Raw genomic sequence first — 18,477 nt, 5'->3', positions numbered from 1 at the left:
AAAAGAAAAGAGGCATCTCACATTGCAGCTGGATGTAGACTGGTGTGGTTAAGAGCGCAGCCCATGGCACCAGCTGTGTGTGCAAACCTAGGCTCTATCTGACGGGATGTGTGACCTTAGGCAAGTCACTTAGCCTCTCTGGGTCTGTTTCTACATCTGCAAAATGGGAATGAAATGGTTCCTGCCTCACAGGACCAAACGTGAGGACCCAGTGAGTTATTATCTATGAGACTCGTGCCTGGCACAGTGAAACGCCACGTAATCATCATAGAGGCCCAAAGCTCTACATAAATAGGAGAGAAGCCTGAGAAAGTGATTTTTATCTCATCCAGCTTTGACCTCACAATGAACACTCCTGCGGCCTCCGCTGGCCTGGAGCGACTGCAGTTGGTCATCACAGGTCTGAGCAGTAAGGGACCTGGGCCTTGAGTTTATTAGGAGTGTCACCAGGGCCCCCGTGACGTGGAAGAAGGGGGCACAGCACATGCGCTGGTGCTCCAGAGAGGCTCACAAGATCTGCCCTGGTGATCCATGAGGGATGGAAAACTTGCTAAAACTCTGATCCTCAGGACGGCACCAAAAGGTGGCCTTGGGCCCTGGACTCCACAGTCAGTAGAGAATACAGCCCACTTCTCCAAGCCTGCTGTCCTCGCAGGCACCCCTGCCCACTCTCCCTCTGTGCAGCCGAGGCCCACGAGCCAGTCTCTCTCGCTGGGCAACACCAAGCTCAGGAAAGGCTGGGAGGCAGCAGGCCCAACTGGAGTGAGTTCACCCGGGACCAGGTGGAAGAGCAAAACAAGAAAGGCAGGTATGTCGTCTTCCTACTCAGAGGGCGGGTGAATCCTCCTTCACAGAGGAGCCAGCTCCAGCATTGCCCAGTGGTGTGTGTATACACACACACACAGACACACACACACTACAGTCAGACACAAAAACGGATATCTGATTTTGTCTACACATTGCCTGTACAGTGTCTGAGACGAGGGCCAGGCAAGTTCCTCCAGCCTCACACGGGGTGGACATCTGAGCCCCAAATATTTCAGTGATGTGTGCCGAGGGCTCCGATTACCGTCGGTGTAAACAGAGATCACAGGGCTGAAACTCAGCTGGCCCCAGCAAAGCACAACCACAGCTCCCTCAGCGCTAAGCCGTACCTTGTAAATCGCGGATGATTCTCTGCAGCTGGCTCTCTGCGCTGGTGGACGCCATGGTGACCGTGACCGTCTGGGGCCACTTTTCCTGGCTGCGCGCTTCCTGCCCGGGGCCACTCAGCAGCAGTCAGACTCCATGGTGGCACCTGCAGAGGGAGGAGGCCGTGGAGGAAGGGGTCACAGACAGACTTAAAGTCAGCAGGAGAGGGACACTGCTCCAGGAGCAACGTCACACCGTCTGGGCGTCTCCTCTGAATGGGAAGGGCTGAACCCTTCTGCGAGAGCCTTGCTCTGAAACACTTACATTCTCTGAGACACTTACATTCAGGCACAATGACCTGGTCTGGGGCTTCAGAAGAAACGAGATCAACTAAATAGAGCCATCTATTCTTTCCGAGCTCCCCTCCCAGGCTGCCCTCTTAGGCAGGCCTGCCTCACTTTCCACCTTTAAAAACCTCCCAGCGGCTCCCCTCACCCTGCTACACCAAGGCCAGAACTAGTCCAGCCCCCCACTCACTGCAGCTAGGCCTAAGGTGCGGCCATTCCAGCTCTGTCTCCTCCGTGCCCAGCCCCACGCCCTCCCAGGCTGCTTTCGGAGGAATGGTTGGTAACCTCTGGCCAGCAGCAGCCATGGAGGGAGAGGCTGAGGACACATACCCTCAGGGCTTCTGGACCAAGGAGAGCCTGGCTTGCCTCTTGGGGAGGTCTGTGGCCTCCAGCCGCCCAGCGTCCGGCTCAGCCGGGGAGGGTAGACACCAGGGGCTACCGGGGGCCTGCAGAGCCACGGGACGTGTCTATTTTAAGCATGGCTACAGTCCTCTCTCGGCTGGTGAGTCCCGAGTTACCAGTGCCACTTGGGCAGCTGCTGAAGTGATGTAAGGACACAGTGGTGGCAGGAGACCAAAACAGAGGAGGAGATCCGAGCAGCATCGGAAGGAGGTGTGGACGCCACCGAATCCTCCTTTCAGAACCTCTAATCCTTGCCTTCGATGGCTGATGCAAAGGTGTAATGTTTGCTGGCAAAATCGGCTGGCAAGACGAGAGGTGGCCAGAGTAGCCACCTGTGCACTGGGCCTGTGAGGTGCTTTACACACTCAGTCATTTTAACCCTCGGCAGTACCCTGGGGCCGGGGGAGGGGCAGACAACGTGCAAGGGAGAACCTGGGTGCAGAGAAGCTGTGTAACTCGTCTACGGCCGGGCCGGCAGGGAGGGGAACCCTGCTCAGTCTGGACTCAACCCCTTTAGCTCTACCCCCAGCCACTGTCCCTACAGCAAACGCTCCCGCTTCCACTGGCTTCTGGGAGCGGCTCCGAGCCCCAGGGCCTCCACAGGTGCCGCCAGCCTGAGTGCTTCAAACTTGAGCTGGCCCAGGAGACTAGGCAGGAGGAAAAGCGGTTGAGAACTGCAAGTTCCCAAATATTTACAAAAGCATTCCAGGTCAGCCTGGGGCCCAGGGAGGGGCTGTCATGGCGCAGATGTCCCGAGGCCTATTTTTAACTCACAAGCCAGCGTGGCTGTGACTCAGGGAAAACAAGGCCCAAAGAGGGCTTCTCCTGCCTAGAGGAACTAGACAGGCACATGCCAGCACCACACCCCCAGGAATTTCAGACACAGAGACCCGGAGGGCCACGGGATCCACAGACTCTGCCAAAGTCCCCAGTAAACGTGCTGGCATCCCACCATCAAAGTGAGGGCAGGCTGGTTTATCGGAAGCCAGCCTGCCCTTCCCTGGGCAGCTCTCTGGGTCCCTGCTGAACACAAAGCCCAAGCAGGGACCAGCCAGGGCCCTAGAGAGCAGCAGCCCAGGACGGGTCAGACTTGCGCAGCGGCCCTGCTGCCTGAGACACTTGGCTCCTCCCAGCAAGGAGGAGCCGGTCAAGGACCACCACTGTCAACACGCAGCTGCCCAGCACCGCCCTGCCCAGTTCAGTCTGCGGTTTCAGGGCACGCAGGCACCGTCCAGCCCTGGAGGAGCTCAGCTGTGTGCCCACAAGACAGACAGGAAAGCGTTCAGATATGCAGATAAGGCAGAAGAGGTCCACGCAGAGATATGATCGAAAAGTTATGAACACTCAGGGGAAGGAATGAACCAGCGATACACACAACACATGATGTTTGCCAAGTGAAAGAAGCCAGACTGAAAAGCCATCTACTTTACAATTCCACGTGTGTGCTATTCTTACAAAGGGGAAGCTCTGGGGAGAAATCAGACCTACGGCTGCCGAGGATGGACGGGAAAGGGAGGGTCTGACTACAGGAGAACATGCAGAAATCTGGGGACCAATTCTGTTCTGTCTTGATTATGGTGGTGGCTACGTGACTGTGTACATTTGACAAACGTATGTGTCAAACCTCACTTACTGTGCATTTTATCTCAACAAAAGAAAGAGCAGCACTGGGATGAATTTAACAAGATGCAATGGGACCCGAGGAAGGGAACGTTCATTCCACGTGGGGAAGGGCAAGTGTGGTGGACACTCTGTGATGGCGACTGGGTTGGGCAAGGCCTAAAAAATGAACAGGAGGTCATCGAAGAGACCTGAGGAGGAAAGGGCATGACAGGTGTCGAGGCCACGTCTGTACCTGCATGCCTCTTATTCGATTATGGTCAACAGAGAGCCTTGTAGCTTCGGGGGGAAATAACCTTGAAAGATGATGACCTGGAGAGTCCACTGGGTCTGTGTGCATACTGAGAGCTAGGGGGAGACCCAAACAGGAGGGGGAGGGCGGAACCTGGAAAGGAAGTCCTGACAACCACACACTCTGAGTCACCTCATCCAGGCTCTGGCTGGGATACCGCACGAACCATACAACCAACCTCGATTTCCTAGAAACCAGCCCTCTTTGGAGCTTGGCACAAGGGTAACAGTATCTGTAAACCAAACTGGCATCTTGGCAGGATGAGCCTGAACAGACAGAAACATGCTCCTTCTGGACCTCCTGGTGCTTTGGTGAAGCTGCAAGTGTCAGCCCGAGCCCAGGAGGCCTTCTCTGCCTGAACCCTGGCGCTGCCCCCTCTGCCAAGGCCAGGCTCCCAGGTCATGGGGTGAGCTGTGCCCAAGCACTGATTACAAGAGCCTGCGTCACCACCAAGGTAAAAGCCCTGGGTCTATAGGTCACAGCAGGCTTCCCCACATGGCTGTGGGTCACACCTCCCAGGGTTTCAGGAAGCAAATGTTCTCCATAGGAATGCTAGCTTCATGGATTTGAAAGAATGACTCTCAGTATTCTGGCCTCCCGTTTCCTGATCCTGAGGTTATTACTGAACTTCAAAAGACAGAATGGGGGCAGTCCCCCTCCACTCTATTTCCTCGTATCTCTAGACGAGCTTGCCCTTTGGCTTAGCGATGAGCTGTTTTTACGCCTAACACTTCTGACACCAAATGTGTGGCTTTTCCCCCATACCAATATCTAGTTATCACCACTGGGTGCCCTGCAATTCAATTCAACTGGTTTTCTTTTTGTCCATGCCACATGGCTTATGGGATCTTAGTTCCCTGACCAGGGATCAAATGCAGGCCTTCAGCACTGAAAGCTCGGAGTCCTAATCACTGGACCACCAGGGAAGTCCCTCAATTCAACTCTAACTCTAACTAACTCTAATTCTAACTCTGGAGTCAGTGCAGACCCCACAGGTTAAGGGTTCAGTCCACAAGATTGCCCGGGCTTCAGACACCAGTCACAAGTCCCAGTACCTGTCACTACCTGTACTTCTGACCACCCTCTGTTGTCCCCTTCTCCTCCCACCTTTAATCTTTCCCAGCATCAAGGTCTTTTCCAATGAGTCAGTTCTTCACATCAGGTGGCCAAAGTATTGAAGCTTCAGCTTCAGCATCAGTCCTCCCAATGAATATTTACCACTGATTTCCTTTAGGATTGACTGGTTTGATCTGCTTGCAGATCAAGGGGCTCTCAGGAGTCTTCTCCAACACCATGGTTCAAAAGCATCAGTTCTTCAGTGCTCAGCTTTCTTTACGGTCCAACTCTCACATCCATACATGACTACTGGAAAAACCATGGATCTATTCCATGACTAGATGGACCTTTGTCAACAAAGTAATGTCTCTGCTTTTTAATATGCTGTCTAGGTTGGTCATAACTTTTCTTCCAAGGAGCAAGCATCTTCTAATTTCATGGCTGTGGTCACCATCTGCAGTGATTTTGGAGCCCGGAAAATAAAGTCTGTCACTGTTTCCCCATCTATTTGCCATGAAGTGCTGGGACCAGATGCCATGGTCTTTGTTTTTTGAATGTTGGGTTTTAAGCCAGCTTTTTCACTTTCCCCTTTCACTTTCATCAAGAGGCTCTTCAGTTCCTCTTCACTTTCTGCCATAAGGGTGGTGTCATCTGCATACCTGAGGTTATTGGTATTTCTCCCGGCAATCTCAATTCCAGCTTGTGCTTCATCCAGCCTGGCATTTCACATGATGTACTCTGCATAGAAGTTAAATAAGCAGGGTGACAATATACAGCCTTGACGTACCCCTTTCCTGATTTGAAACCAGTCTGTTGTTCCATGTCCAGTTCTAACTGTTGCTTTCTGAACTGCATACAGATTTCTCAGGAGGCAGGTAAGCTGGTCTAGTATTCTCATCTCTTGAAGAATTTTCCAGTTTGTTGTGATCCACACAGTCAAAGGCTTTGGCGTAGTCAATAAAGCAGAAGTAGATGTTTTTCTGGAACTCTCTTGCTTTTTCTATGATCCAACGGATGTTAGCAATTTGCTCTCTGGGTCCTCTGCCTTTTCTAAATCTAGCTTGAACACCTGGAAGTTCTCGGTTCACATACTGTTGAAGCCTCGCTTGGAAAATTTTGAGCATTTCATTACTTAATATATGACTGATGAAATCACTGGCTACTGGTGATTAACTTCAGCCTTTCTGAAGGGGGGTCTAAGGATGGGGCTGAAAGTCCTCTAGCAACCAGCCCTTACCAAGACACCACCTATAGGGGCCCAGGAAGAGTCAACCTTACTAGCATAAACTGCCTGTGTGGTTGAAAGGGTTTTGTTTTGAATAACAAAGGACACTCCTATTACACAGGAAATTCCAACAGTATTAGAAGTTCTGTGCCAGGAACCAGGGACAGAGACCAAATATGTGTTTCCTACTATATTATGGGGATCCCAGACTTCTGGCATGAACCAGCATGGTCCTGACCTCTACAACCCACTGCAAACTGCTCGCCTAACTCGGGAGACACTCAGAGATTGCTCGGTCCACGCCATGGGCTCCAGGGCTCCAGCACCTTGCAAGGCCCCCACAGAGCACATCACCTCCAGGAACCCAGTGTCCTTGTGGATGACATTGTAAACACCTCCTTCACTAGTTTCTGGCAAGCTCTTTCAAATACCAAAGAAATTTATTTTATAAAATTTGAGGGAACAGTGAAGTCTCTTGCCAGCAACACAAAATTATGTTTAAGCTTATCCAGAATGTCTGAAAGCATCCAATCTTCTGATAAAGACAAAAAGGGACTAAACACATTTTTAAAAATTCTTATTTATTACCTGGGACTACTGACTGGCTTCCAAGTCATAACCGAGGTATTATTCTAGAGGTGAAGGACCTTCCTCGTCCTCCCACGTCTGCCCAGTTGCCCTAATGCCTTAAACAACAGAGACAGCAGTTCAACCTCAAATTAAGATACAAAGACGCTGACTCATATAAACTTCTTCACGCTATGGTACAAATGACTAATACTCCTAATGTTGCTCAGAAGCTGACTCTGGCAGGAACAACACCATGCCAACTGGAAATGGGCACTTGCCATCTGCCTCTACAAGGATTAAGTCACTCTAGCCACTGCAGTAACTGACCTTCAACACACTCTGACTGGAGTTCAGGATGGAGATCAGGAATGAGGCGCTCTGTACTCTGGGAAACCAGCAGAACAGGCCTGCAGATAGGTATCAACAGATATTTTCAGGAGGAGATTTTACGAGCCCAAATCTTACATCTTCTCATATCTAGAAAAGACAAGGTTGTTCACAGTGAAAAAGACAAGGTTGTTCACAGTGACATCTGCTGCTCATGAGTGGCTGCAAGCCTTTGCCAAGATGCGTGCTCAACTGCATGCACCCCCTTCCACTAAAATCATGTCTAGTACTGACCTTAGCCGCTACCTCTGTGGAGCACTTCCTCAGAGCTACCTGAGACGCTGTCTCCCAGACTAAACTTCTTATTTTGCCCCAGGTAAAACTTAACTCATAACTCTCACGTTGTGTATATATATTGTTTCAGTCGACAACAGCCATCTGAGTAGCCATGTTGGGAAAGACGGATGAGAAAGGAAGAAGAAGGTGTGGGCACAGGAGACAACCTCGCCCGGCCTGCCAGATTTGTTCTGCTTGCTCCCAACACAACAGCTAAGATGTGACCCAGACAGGGCACCATATGGCGGGCTCCTCCCCGACTCCTGGACAAGGTGGAGCATACCAGTTGTCAGTTCCACCCTGACCAGGAAAGAATGTGAACAAGGACAGTTCGGACCAGTCAAAAGCAGAAAACTCTTTCTGAAGAGTCCATTGCCTTGACTGGCTTCAGCACACCCAACAGCATCTATCCAGTTGCCACCTATGGGAAGGGGGGCATTTGGCTGGTACCTGCGGCTGTGAAGGCCTGGAGGTCTTGGGGTCAGTCAGCGCTGAAGCAGTCAGTGGGCAGGCAAGTTGCCCTCTCCGGGGCTTCAAGACAGTGCCTAGGAGAGTGCTGGAGAGACTGTCAGAGGCCAGTTCAGAGGCTGATGCTTCAACACACGAGAACAAAGCCTCATTAGGTGACTCAATTATGTCTGAAGACCTACAGTTGAAGCACTGACTAACCGCGGGCCTGGGTCATCTAGCCCAAACACTCATTCCTCATAGTCGTCTCTTTTTTCTTAAAGGAAATGAAGACTTGAGCCTTGGCCATCACTTCTTGCACCCTTTCTTGGCCCCCTCCCTCCCACCAACAATTTCAGATTTCTTGGTCATTCCTCCTGGAACAAAACTGGCCCCAATTCCAGTTGGCTGACCCAGAACAGGGTCAAGAGGGACTTGGGGGTGTGAGGTGCTGCTTCTGGGCTTGGAGAAAGCAGTCTTTTTTAGGAAGGTGGGCAGTTGCTCAGGAAGGAGCCATACATCCATATTTGGGGGTGCAGGGCCAATGTCTGGTCACTGGAAACCCCAGAGGAAACATCCAGAACCCTACTAGGAAGGCAGGATCGGGTTCACCTTGTGAAATGTCCTTTCCCTATTGTGCACCAAATCATGCAGTAAAGATCATGCCATGACTGTGGGAAACCCATGGTACATTCGGTTCAAACTATTTTGAGGCAATTTTAGCTTATCTGTTTTCGGGAAGTTTTCTGACCTCTTCCTACGTGCGCGTGTGTGTGTGTGTGTACGTACGTGTGTGTGTAGGTGTGTTTTCATGTGCAGTGTAGAGAGGTGTTACCCTTTACCTTCCTCCACAGAGAAGATGGGCAAGGAGAAGAACAGACATTCTCAGTGGCTACCTTTGGTTGAGGCTTCTAAGCCCTGCTCTTGACCCAGGCTGCAGATGCCCTGGAAAAGGTACGTGGGGCTACAGTTCCTTCCAGCTCCGCATGAAGCCACCGCCTCTGATTTAGCTTCCAGCCCACCCTGCCCCTCTCACATGGATTCTCCTCTTGGCCTATCCCTCTGCAGACCAATGTCTTGCTTGGAATGCTTTTTCCCTTCAGTTTTTCCTTTGGATTCCAAGGGTTCCCCTAACCTGGCTTTCTGCCCCAGGCCAAGGCTGTAGTACTCCAGTACCCGCCCTTGGGCCCTGGAACCAGCCACACGACCACAGATTCTGCTTAAGTCTGTCCTCGGAAACACACTGACACCCACATCCTCATCCCTGCAGAGGATCTGGCCCAACTAGAAACAGGCACCTGGGTTCTTTCAAATGCCACAGAGACATGTGTCAACAGGAAGGACCATTGGGAGCCACTAAAACCTTAACAGGAGAACTGACTCCAAAGTGAGGAAGAGGGGAAAACCATCTTCTACCCAACGCAGCACGGCTCTGTCATCTTGATTTTCTGAAAGTCAGGGAGCCCATGTGCGTGGAGGCTGAAGCTCTTAAGGAGAGAGTATCGTGACACCTCTAAAACCAGCAGGATAAACACAAAACCATGGAAACAGTTCAAAACTCACCCTACTGATTTATTTAGTTATTCAAACAGATGCTATTAAACCAAGAGCTTTAAAAACAAACAAAAACAGAAACCTGGCATTAAGATCACAAATGGGAAATACTGTTTATCTTTTGAGCAACACAGTAACATTCAGCAGATGAGCAGATCAGTAGATGAGCAGATGCTGACAAGGCCAAACTCCATCTGTGCTCACAGGAGGCTTCTGGTTAATGAATCCTACCTGCTCTGCTGCCTGGGCCTGCTCTAGTGAGTGCGGCTCCAGCCTGAGCTCCATCAGTGACTCTCACCACAGCACCACAGCTGGACAGTATGCTGCCTCTGCCTCAGGATTGAAGACACTCTGGTTTTGAGTCACCAAAGTTGCCCTTGGAATCACCTGAAAACACAGGTTACCCATTATCCAAGCCTCTCCCCTAAAGGGAACAGGGGGCCTGCCATTTCTTGAGTGCCTACTGCATGTTCTAGAGGTAGCAGCCCACAGCCTCAGTGATCAACATGGGACAAAATCACCAGCTGCTCTGATCTTGTACTGTTTTGGGTGGTTCCTCTCATAACACACATCTGCGGGGTCCATCTCATTCCCAAAGGACCAGGTTAAAAGTGTGGCTCCTGAACCCATCTGGTATCCCCAAACCAGCAGGCAAAGGAGCAAAGACCCTCCGAAGAGCAACTAGAGGACTGACTCTAAACCAACACAACAATAATCAGAGTAAAATATTAATTGTAGACTCAAACAGGTGAGTGGACATTCACTGCACAATTTTTTCAATGATTCTGTATGTTTATTTTCCTAATAAAGTGACTGAAAAGAAAATAAAAACTAAATGAAGCATCACACAAAGAACACTTTTAACAGAAGCAGAAAATATTTGTCCTAAAGCCTTTTCAGATTCTTTCAATCAAAGAAGACCACGTCCCATCACTGAGACAATTACCTCGGATTTCCAGGGTAACAACAGTAGTAGGCTGATAACGGGTAGAGACATTCAACAGCTTGTGAGCGTAACTCTCATGGGAGGGAGGCTCAAGTGGAACTTACTCGGTATGGGCCCACTTCAGAGGGCAGGAGCCACTGAAAGCAGAAAATCTCAGCGTGACCGCTCTTCCCTCAACCCCCTACAATACCCAGCAGCCCGCATTAGGCAGATGGCACAGTTAAGCTTGTGCAGAGGCGACCATAAGGCTGGAAGTGGCAGGAGAGCAGCGAGCAGATTAAGGCCTGATCCTCTGCCCTCAAAGAGCCCCTGACCCATTTCTCAGTTTGGGAAGGAAACTGCTGTGGTAAGACAAGTACAGAAGCAGAGAGGCTGTGGCCAGCGCAGGCAGCGCTCCTTTTTTTTTTTTGCGGACGGGACAGCGGATGGAACTGAGAAGAGTGACAAAGGGCATCGGAGGATACAAATGCACTGAGAGCCACGTGGTCCAAGTGCCAACCACACACGCTTTTCTCACAAAAATAAAACCCAGCCTTCCCACCTAGGTTCTTAACCACATGGACTCTAGCCTGAGTCCGGAGCAGCCACCCCACTACTCATAAATCCACAGGTGTTTCTGGAACAATCACCTAGGGGTTATCTGGAAACTCTGCACCGGAACACAAGCCGCTGAGGGTCAACAGACTAGGCCGTGGCCTGGGATGGCCCAGGATCAATAAACTGTCCGCTGACCGACGGGAGGAGGGACCGCGGCAAAAGTTAAGTTTTGGAGTCTTGCAAAGTTAAGGGGTGGGCTGTCCCCGCCCAGCTGAGGCAGGAAGTACGCTTCTTAAGGTCAGCGGCCTCTTTGACGAGGCAAGCAGAAACTCGGGACCTGTCCTGTGCTTACAGACTCCAAGACTCGTTTAGGGACCACACATGGTGGCCTCCTTGGCGACCCCACGGCCGAGGGGAGTCTTGGAACTGGCGCTTGGAGGGGGCGGAGGGTGTCTGTCTTTCTAATTGATGATCAGAGGAGGTCTGGGTTCTAGCGTCAGATCCATCAGCCCGAGGTGCTTCCTAAGCCCGCTGGGCAAGGGTTCGGGGCTCCGACAGGGTCTGTGGAAGACTCGGGATGGGAAGGGACGTTAAGGGCAACAGGTGACAAGTCGCGCCCGGAGGGAAGGTCTCCGCTCCGGAGACAGCAGCTAGAGGTGCCCCCTGAGTCTGGCCGGCCCTCGGCAGCACTTACTCGCTCGTGGGTCCAAGGCGTGACAGAACCGAAACTTTCTGCGGCCAAGCGGAAGAGTACGAGAGCTCAGCGTAGGCGGCCATGATACGCTGACCCCTCCGCAGACAGGCGCGGACTACAACTCCCGGCGTGCTCCACAGGGCCGCTGTCTACAACTCCCATTGGACTCCATGGGCAGACGAGCGCAAACTACAACTCCCAGCATGCCCCGCAGAGTTGCTGTTTACTACTCACACAGGTCTTATGGGGGCAGCCGGCCTTAAATTAACTCTTGTAATCTCTGGGGGCATGCCGGTCTATAAGCATATGCCTGGGATCCTGCAGGCAGTGCTGTCCGTATGTGGCTTTTAAGAACTTGAATTGTGACTAGAGCTGAACTGTACATGTGCTGTTAAGTACAAAATACACCTGAGTTCCAAAAAAGTGTAAAATAGCTCACAAACACTTTTATATTGATTCCATGTTGAAATGATAACCTTTAAAAATTTATTGGGCTAAATAAAAATCATTATATATTGCTGGGCCTAATGGTCTGTCTTTTCATCCCCTTTGGTACTTAACACAGGGACCTGCTTAAAAGCAGTGCTCAAAAACTGTTAATGAACTACCTCCCCCAACTTCTCCATGCTCTCCGCCCAATTTCTATTCATGGTATATTTTCTATTGGTAAGTTGTGAAGCATTCTGAGTCTACACTCAATAGAACAAAATGCATTCATTAGTAATGACTGGGCACAAGAGAGGAGAGCAACAGTACGTGGAGTACTTCAGTCTGTGACTGTCCTCCATTCCTTGGCCCTGGCAGTACCATCCTTTTCTCTTGGCCCGTTCTCACCATTTTCTCTTGAAACACTTTTCTACCCCACAGGATTTAGCCACCCTCTTCTCTAATCCCTGCAACCTCCCAGTTCCACCTGCCCATCTGTTGTCCATGTGTTCTCTCTGATGCTCAAGGCTAATTTTCTGAAAATGATAAAGTCAAGGAGCCAGGCCACCTTTGTCATCCTTTGGTCCTTCCAGCCACACTCTTCTGTGGAGGGGGTCGCATGGGGGGGACGGTTTGCAATAACCCCACACCTAAGATCGGGGATGACCCCAAGGTGAAGAGGGGACTGTGCTTAGAATAACTTGGTGAGGATTTAGGATAACTTTCTTCCCTGTACCAAACGTCCCTCCAAATCTGTCAAATATATCCTACCAAGTTTTCAGGATGCCTGAAATTCCCAGCATTCCTTCTGATTGGAGGGTTGACCTCTGCTAGGTCCCTGTTCAGGCACAGTGGGTCCTGAGACACACTGAAGATGGAAAACTCAAGTGCTAGGCCAGGGGAGAGATAGGGAGGGACAGAAAACTGAGGCTAGGAGCATTCAAAACAAATTTGGCCTCCTGGGCAATGTCACCTAAGGCCTGAGCGGAGCCAATTTCCTACCATCCTGACCCATACAGAGCTTGTTCCATGCTCTATCTCTAGTCCTCCTTCTGTATCACTCCATTCACCCAAGAACCTAACCCAGATCCCTCATAAACAGAGAGCTTTTAAAAATCTTAAATAATGGTATTTCCCTGGTGATCAGTGACTATAAATCCATGCTCCCAATGCAGGGGGCCCAGGTTCGATCTCTGGCCGGGGAACTAGATCCCACATACCACACTAAGAGTTTGTGTGCTGTAACTAACGATTCTGATTGCTGCAATGAAGATCGAAGACCCTGAGTGCTACAACTAAGATCCAGCACAGACAAGTAAATACATAATAAAAGAATCTTAAATAATCATCTTGGGTAGAAATAAGGAGAACATAAACAGCCCAAGGTAAGTCAGTACATGCTAATCTTTTATTTGCATACATGATACAGTGATGGTTTCTGTATTTTATGAGATGATTTTTAAGAGTAATTCATATTTGTTCTGTTACAGGCAGGTTTCACAAATGAAAGCCATGCGTTGAACAAACCAGGCACTGTCTGGGCTGGTGAGCCCAAGAGAAGAGTTCATGGGAAGCCCATTGGCTGGTGCCTGTTGTTGAGTGGAAGATGTAATGTAAGCAAGTGTAGGCAGAAGAAACAAAAGTGGAAAAAAGCTAAAAAGATGATCTCCTATCCACTTAACCAACCATAAACACTGCTGGGCACTGAGGGAGGTTCTAGATATGCACAATGGGGTTCGGGCCCTCAAGGAATCTCCACTCTGGCTGGGGTCACCTGGAGTCATCTGAGGTCCGGGGCTGCCCTGGGCTTGGAGGCATGTTCCTATTTAGAGATCAGCATGGTTTCTCTCTTGCTGATTTTGTCCGAGAGAGGGTGGAGGTGGAAATGCTGTGAGGAGTTTCTTCCCTTGGAGCTGTTGTGGGTTTTTAATGCTCCAGGAATGGCAGGAGGTCTGCAGCCCTGGGTCCAGGGCATCTCTTTTTTGACTGGATAAGAAGGGACAGGCCCATAGTGGCCCAGCTCAGGTTCAATAGTGGTTTCAGTGGTAGAGGGAGGGGAAAGGAGGAGCTTGTCGTCCATGAAGAGTGTGGCCAACGAACATGGAGTGTGGTCGCTGGGTTGCGGCTTGCAGGCTGCTTCCTTCAGCAGTCCAACCCAGGGTCCCTTTCTGGTAGGATGGGTGCCCCTCCATCTTCCCATTCATTTCTCTCTCTCTCCCTGTGCCTCTTCCCTTGTATTCTCTAGGAGCTAGATTAGGAGAAGACTCTGGATTAAAGATTACCCTAGACTACTGGAGGGCCTAAAACATCACTAGAAATGCAGAGACAAACATAATTGTACTGATGAAGTGCTCCCAGGGATATGGCTGTATGTGTTGACTCAGAGAAGTATCTTGGGATATGAAGGAATGGGATGGGCTGAGGAACCATGGAGTGAGGTTCTCAAAGGCCGTGCTCAGCGGTGATGCAAGATCCCCAAACCTGCCTTCTAAGAAGAGTGGGCTCAAAACCAGCTCTGATTTAGCAAAGTAGGGGGGTGATGGAGTCCTCTGCCCTTCTGCTCCCTGGGCTCAGTCCGCCCTCTGAACAGAATTTGAATACAGTTTTAATAACATCAGCTTGAAGGAGTGCGGAATGATGAGCCTGACCAGCTCATAGGCTTAGCTCTGCCCCCATAGCTATCTGTCTCCTTCCTCTGCTCTTCCTTTCTTCCATGGTGAGTGATAGCCACACCAATTGATTAGCAAGTCCATGGGAGTTTTGTTGTTTAACAACTGCACCAGCCAGCCCTCCCCAACAGATGCTACAGGCCTAATTCTAAAAACTAGACCCTCACTCTTCCCCAGTCAGGTCAAACTCCTTCAAGACTGGCTGCCCAGGGGCAAAGAGATCATTGAAACTGGAGCAGGAACTTCAGGGGAAATGCTGTATAAACTCTCTAAGCTCTAGGTGAGGGCTATACTGTTGTTTAGTTGCTATGTCATGTCCAACTCTGCGACCCTGTGGACTGTAGCCTGCCAGGCTCCTTGGTCCATGGGGATTACCCAGGCAAGAATACTGGAGTGAGTTGTCCTTTCCTTCTACATGAGATCTTCCTGACCCAGGGATCAAACCTGTGTCTCCTGCGTTGGCAGGCAGATTCAACAAGCATGTGTTGAATGCCTGCTGAGTGCAAAGTCTTGCTCAGGGGACTGTGGAAGTCTCTGGAATTCCCATTTTCAAGGAGTTGCAGCCAAATGTTCTTAACTGGGGTGCATGTCAGAATCACCTAGGGAGCTTTTCCAAACGCCCTACTCCAGAGTGAATCAGGCTCACAGATTGGGATCAGGTCTGTGGGGTAGGGGAAAGCTTAGAGGGTGGTTTTCATCTATGTCCTTTGATGTGAAGCTCTGGGATATTGTAAGAAATAGGCAGTGTACCACTAAATAAAAAGGACGGGCAAGGTAAGCCACTGCCACAGAGAGAGACAGAGAGAGATGCAGTGTGCTCTGAGAGTGGAGACTAGCAAAGAAGTTAGTATTGGTTAAGAAGCAGGCTGGGGCAAACAAGGCAGAATGTGTCACCTGGTCCTGGCTCCCCCACAAGCACATCAGAACACGGACGGCAGCTGTCACTGTTTCTTTGCACCCAGTACAGTGACCGGACACCGGGGCCCTGCTTGGCAGGTGCAGGCCCAGGTTCCCACCATCTGGGAGTTTCCAGTGTGATGGGGCAGGGAGATCAGACATCCGTGGGTGCTACTACAACACACTGGAAGGTGACAAGTGCTATTTCAGAGGGAACAGGCAGAGTGCCTCGACACCACAGAGACCGTTCTCCTAATGTATGGATTGCAGATGCCTTACCGAGGGTGCTGGTGTTTCAGATAGGGCCTGCTGGTTAAGGAGTAGAAGGCCCAGCATGACAGAGGACCAGAGGAGACTGGGAGAAGGGTGTTTGGGAAAGGACCAATGTGGTCTTTTGTGATTGGGTTCTAGGCTGCTTGGGGGTGAAGATTTATGTTGGATCAAAATTGGATGTGAGAGCTGGACCATAAAAAAGACTGAGAGCCGAAGAACTGATACTTTCCAACTGTGGCTCTGGAGAAGACTCTTGAGAGTCCCGTGGATTGCAAGGAAATCAAACCAGTCAATCCTAAAGGAAATCAACCCTGAATATTCCCTGGAAGGACTGATGCTGAAGCTGAAGCTCCGATACTCTGGCCACCTGATGCAAAGAGCTGACTCACTGGAAAAGACCCTGATGCTGGGAAAGACTGAGGACAGAAGGAGAAGGGGGTGACAGAGGACAAGATGGTTGGATGGCATCACCGACTCAATGAACTTGAGTCTGAACAAATTCCAAGAAGTAGAGAAGGAGAGGGAAGCCTGGTGTGCTGTAATCCATGGGGTTGCAGAGTCAGACACAACTTAGCGACTGAATGACCACAAACATTAGAAAGAATGGAAAAATTAGTTGACACCAGATTGAAGGGATCTTTATTTACATGCAAATAAAGCCTATGGTATTTGGGCTTTATCTGAACATAACGTGAGGGTTTTGAAGTGCCGTGATATCAATGCAGAGGACACTTGGTGGGGAAAGAAATGAGCAGCAGAAGACGCTGAGGATGTGAGGCTGTTTGGGGAGGAAGCCACAGGCATGTGAGAGATACTGGGAAGGTAACATCAACAGGACTTGGCCGTGGGCGTAGAGGGAAAGGAAATGCAGGGCTCCAAGATAACCCGGCTTGTGGGGAAAGCTGGCACCATCAACCAGGAGCAGGAGAACACTTGAGGTGGAACGTGATGGATCGGAAGCATCAGTTCAATATGGACTTGGAGAGGAGGAGGTGCTGGAGGAATCTTCATCCTGGATGCCTTCAGCAAGGTGGGTGTTTAGTCATCTGGGCCCTCAGGGCTCGACTGCTGGCACTGGAGGGTAGTATCTGCATCTCATTCATCTTTATAGCTTCCACATAAACGCCTGTAGAAGGTGGCACTTACTGCAATCATTCTTTCAATAAATGATTTACAGACTAAATATGCAAGTAGCCAGTTCATGTGCCTGACGCTGGAGCTATGGTACAGGGCACATCTCTGGTCCAGCTGTGGGAATTCAGAATCCATGTTTCACTCTGACTGTGCTTGTTTGCAGGTGTGATCACTTCTGTTCTGCAGACAGCCCCATCCAGAGCCACCACCTCCAACACTGGGGGACAATGCTATAGTCAGGGAGGGAACACCGTCTCGCCAGCAGCCTAGAGCTGCACAACTGAATTCCAGACCCTCGTCAAGTCCTGAAGGACGCTCCTTTCCCGGAAGCCTTTCATATTTGAGAGTCTCCTGTCCTCAGCAAAGATAAGAACTCCATGTTTGAATGAAGGAATAAAGGAGAAAAGATTTCCTCAAAATCTAAGAAGCATTTTTCTGGATGGCAATGTAAGATTTCCAGGTGGGAACTTTCCCGCAGAAGAGGGGCCCGTAGGACCCCTGGTGTAACGTACTGCTGTCATCCACCAGCCGCAGCTGTAGCGTTTCCCAGCCTGGTGCCCTCCATCTCCTTCCTGCCCCACCGAACTCCCCTTCAATAGAAGGAGATGCCCTCGTAGGTGAAGGCACCTGGGGGGTGAGGTGACGGAGGAAGGCTGGGCGCCTGCTGCCGGCAGAGCCAGAAGCGCCGGAGCAGACTTTTGAGGTGCCTGCGGAACTTGACCCCGACGAAGACATAGAGCACGGGGTTGAAGCAGCAGTGGGAGAAGGCCACGTTGCGGCAGATGAGCAGGGCGTAATCCAGCTGCTGGCTGACTTCGCAGCTCTGAATGACCCCCAGTTTCAACAGTGTCTGCAGGAACAGGATCAGGTTGTAGGGAGCCCAGCTGAGGAAGTACGCCGCCACGATGGTGAAGATGAGCCTGACGGTGCGGTGGCGCCGTTTGGACCGTGAGCGGAACAGGGTCCTGAGGATCTCCACGTAGCAGAACAGGATGACCCCCACGGACAGCAGGAAGATGACGTTGTGCTGGTAGACGGAGGCGAGGAACCACTCGAGTTCCGAATAGTCACAGCCCGAAGGGAACACCTTGTGGAAGATGGCATCGGGGATAGAGGACAGGATGCTGGCTGCCCACACGGCGGCCGTCACCAGCACGCGGCGCTGGAGGGTGTGGACGCGCAGGGACGAGATGGGACTCACCACCGACAGGTAGCGATGGATGGTCATGATGGTCAGGAAGGAGATGCTGCTGTAGAGGCTGATGGAGAAGACCATGTTGAGGAGCTTGCACAGGAAGTCTCCCAGCACCCAGCCCCAGTGGTACCCCAAGATCCACACGGGCAACAGGCAGGAGAACACCAGGTCTGAGAGGCACAGGTTGAGGATGAAGACGTTGGTGAGGGACTCCAGGCTCTCATACTTCACCAAGACCCACAGCACCAGGCTGTTGCCCACCAGGCTGAGAAAGAACACCAGGCAGTACAGGATGGTAGTGCTGACGGTGGCGAAGACAAAGGTCCTCTTCTCACACAGAAAGCTCTGAGGATCATACTCATAAGAGGTGGTGGACTCCGGGATGTCTGAGGGCTCCAT

At 50.9% G+C, this 18,477-nt stretch overlaps 2 protein-coding genes across 9 annotated transcripts in view; both read right to left on the bottom strand.

Moving 5' to 3' along the window:
• FYCO1 (FYVE and coiled-coil domain autophagy adaptor 1) overlaps nt 1–11,622 on the bottom strand; it is an 80,030-nt gene extending 68,408 nt beyond the window's left edge. Inside the window, exons 1-6 of one of the 8 annotated variants that reach the window (XM_055557970.1) lie at nt 11,485–11,596; nt 10,254–10,390; nt 9,539–9,694; nt 7,757–7,899; nt 6,971–7,050; nt 1,155–1,297 (exon numbers count right to left, since the gene is read on the bottom strand). In XM_055557970.1, the coding sequence (XP_055413945.1) occupies nt 1,155–1,209 (55 nt within the window). In that variant the 5' untranslated portion in view covers nt 1,210–1,297; nt 6,971–7,050; nt 7,757–7,899; ... (1 more) ...; nt 10,254–10,390; nt 11,485–11,596. The other 7 variants (XM_055557974.1, XM_055557973.1, XM_055557971.1 and 4 more) reach the window with 7 other exon arrangements.
• Nucleotides 11,623–16,373: 4,751 nt separating this feature from the next.
• Nucleotides 16,374–18,477, bottom strand: XCR1 (X-C motif chemokine receptor 1). Its single transcript, XM_055557834.1, has one exon. The coding sequence runs from the start codon at nt 18,475–18,477 to the stop codon at nt 17,476–17,478; it is 1,002 nt and encodes a 333-aa protein (XP_055413809.1). The 3' UTR covers nt 16,374–17,475.

The sequence above is a fragment of the Bubalus kerabau genome, chromosome 20 (genome assembly GCF_029407905.1).
Source record: "Bubalus kerabau isolate K-KA32 ecotype Philippines breed swamp buffalo chromosome 20, PCC_UOA_SB_1v2, whole genome shotgun sequence".
NCBI lineage: Eukaryota > Metazoa > Chordata > Mammalia > Artiodactyla > Bovidae > Bubalus > Bubalus kerabau.
This window is presented reverse-complemented; position numbering and strand designations above follow the sequence as displayed.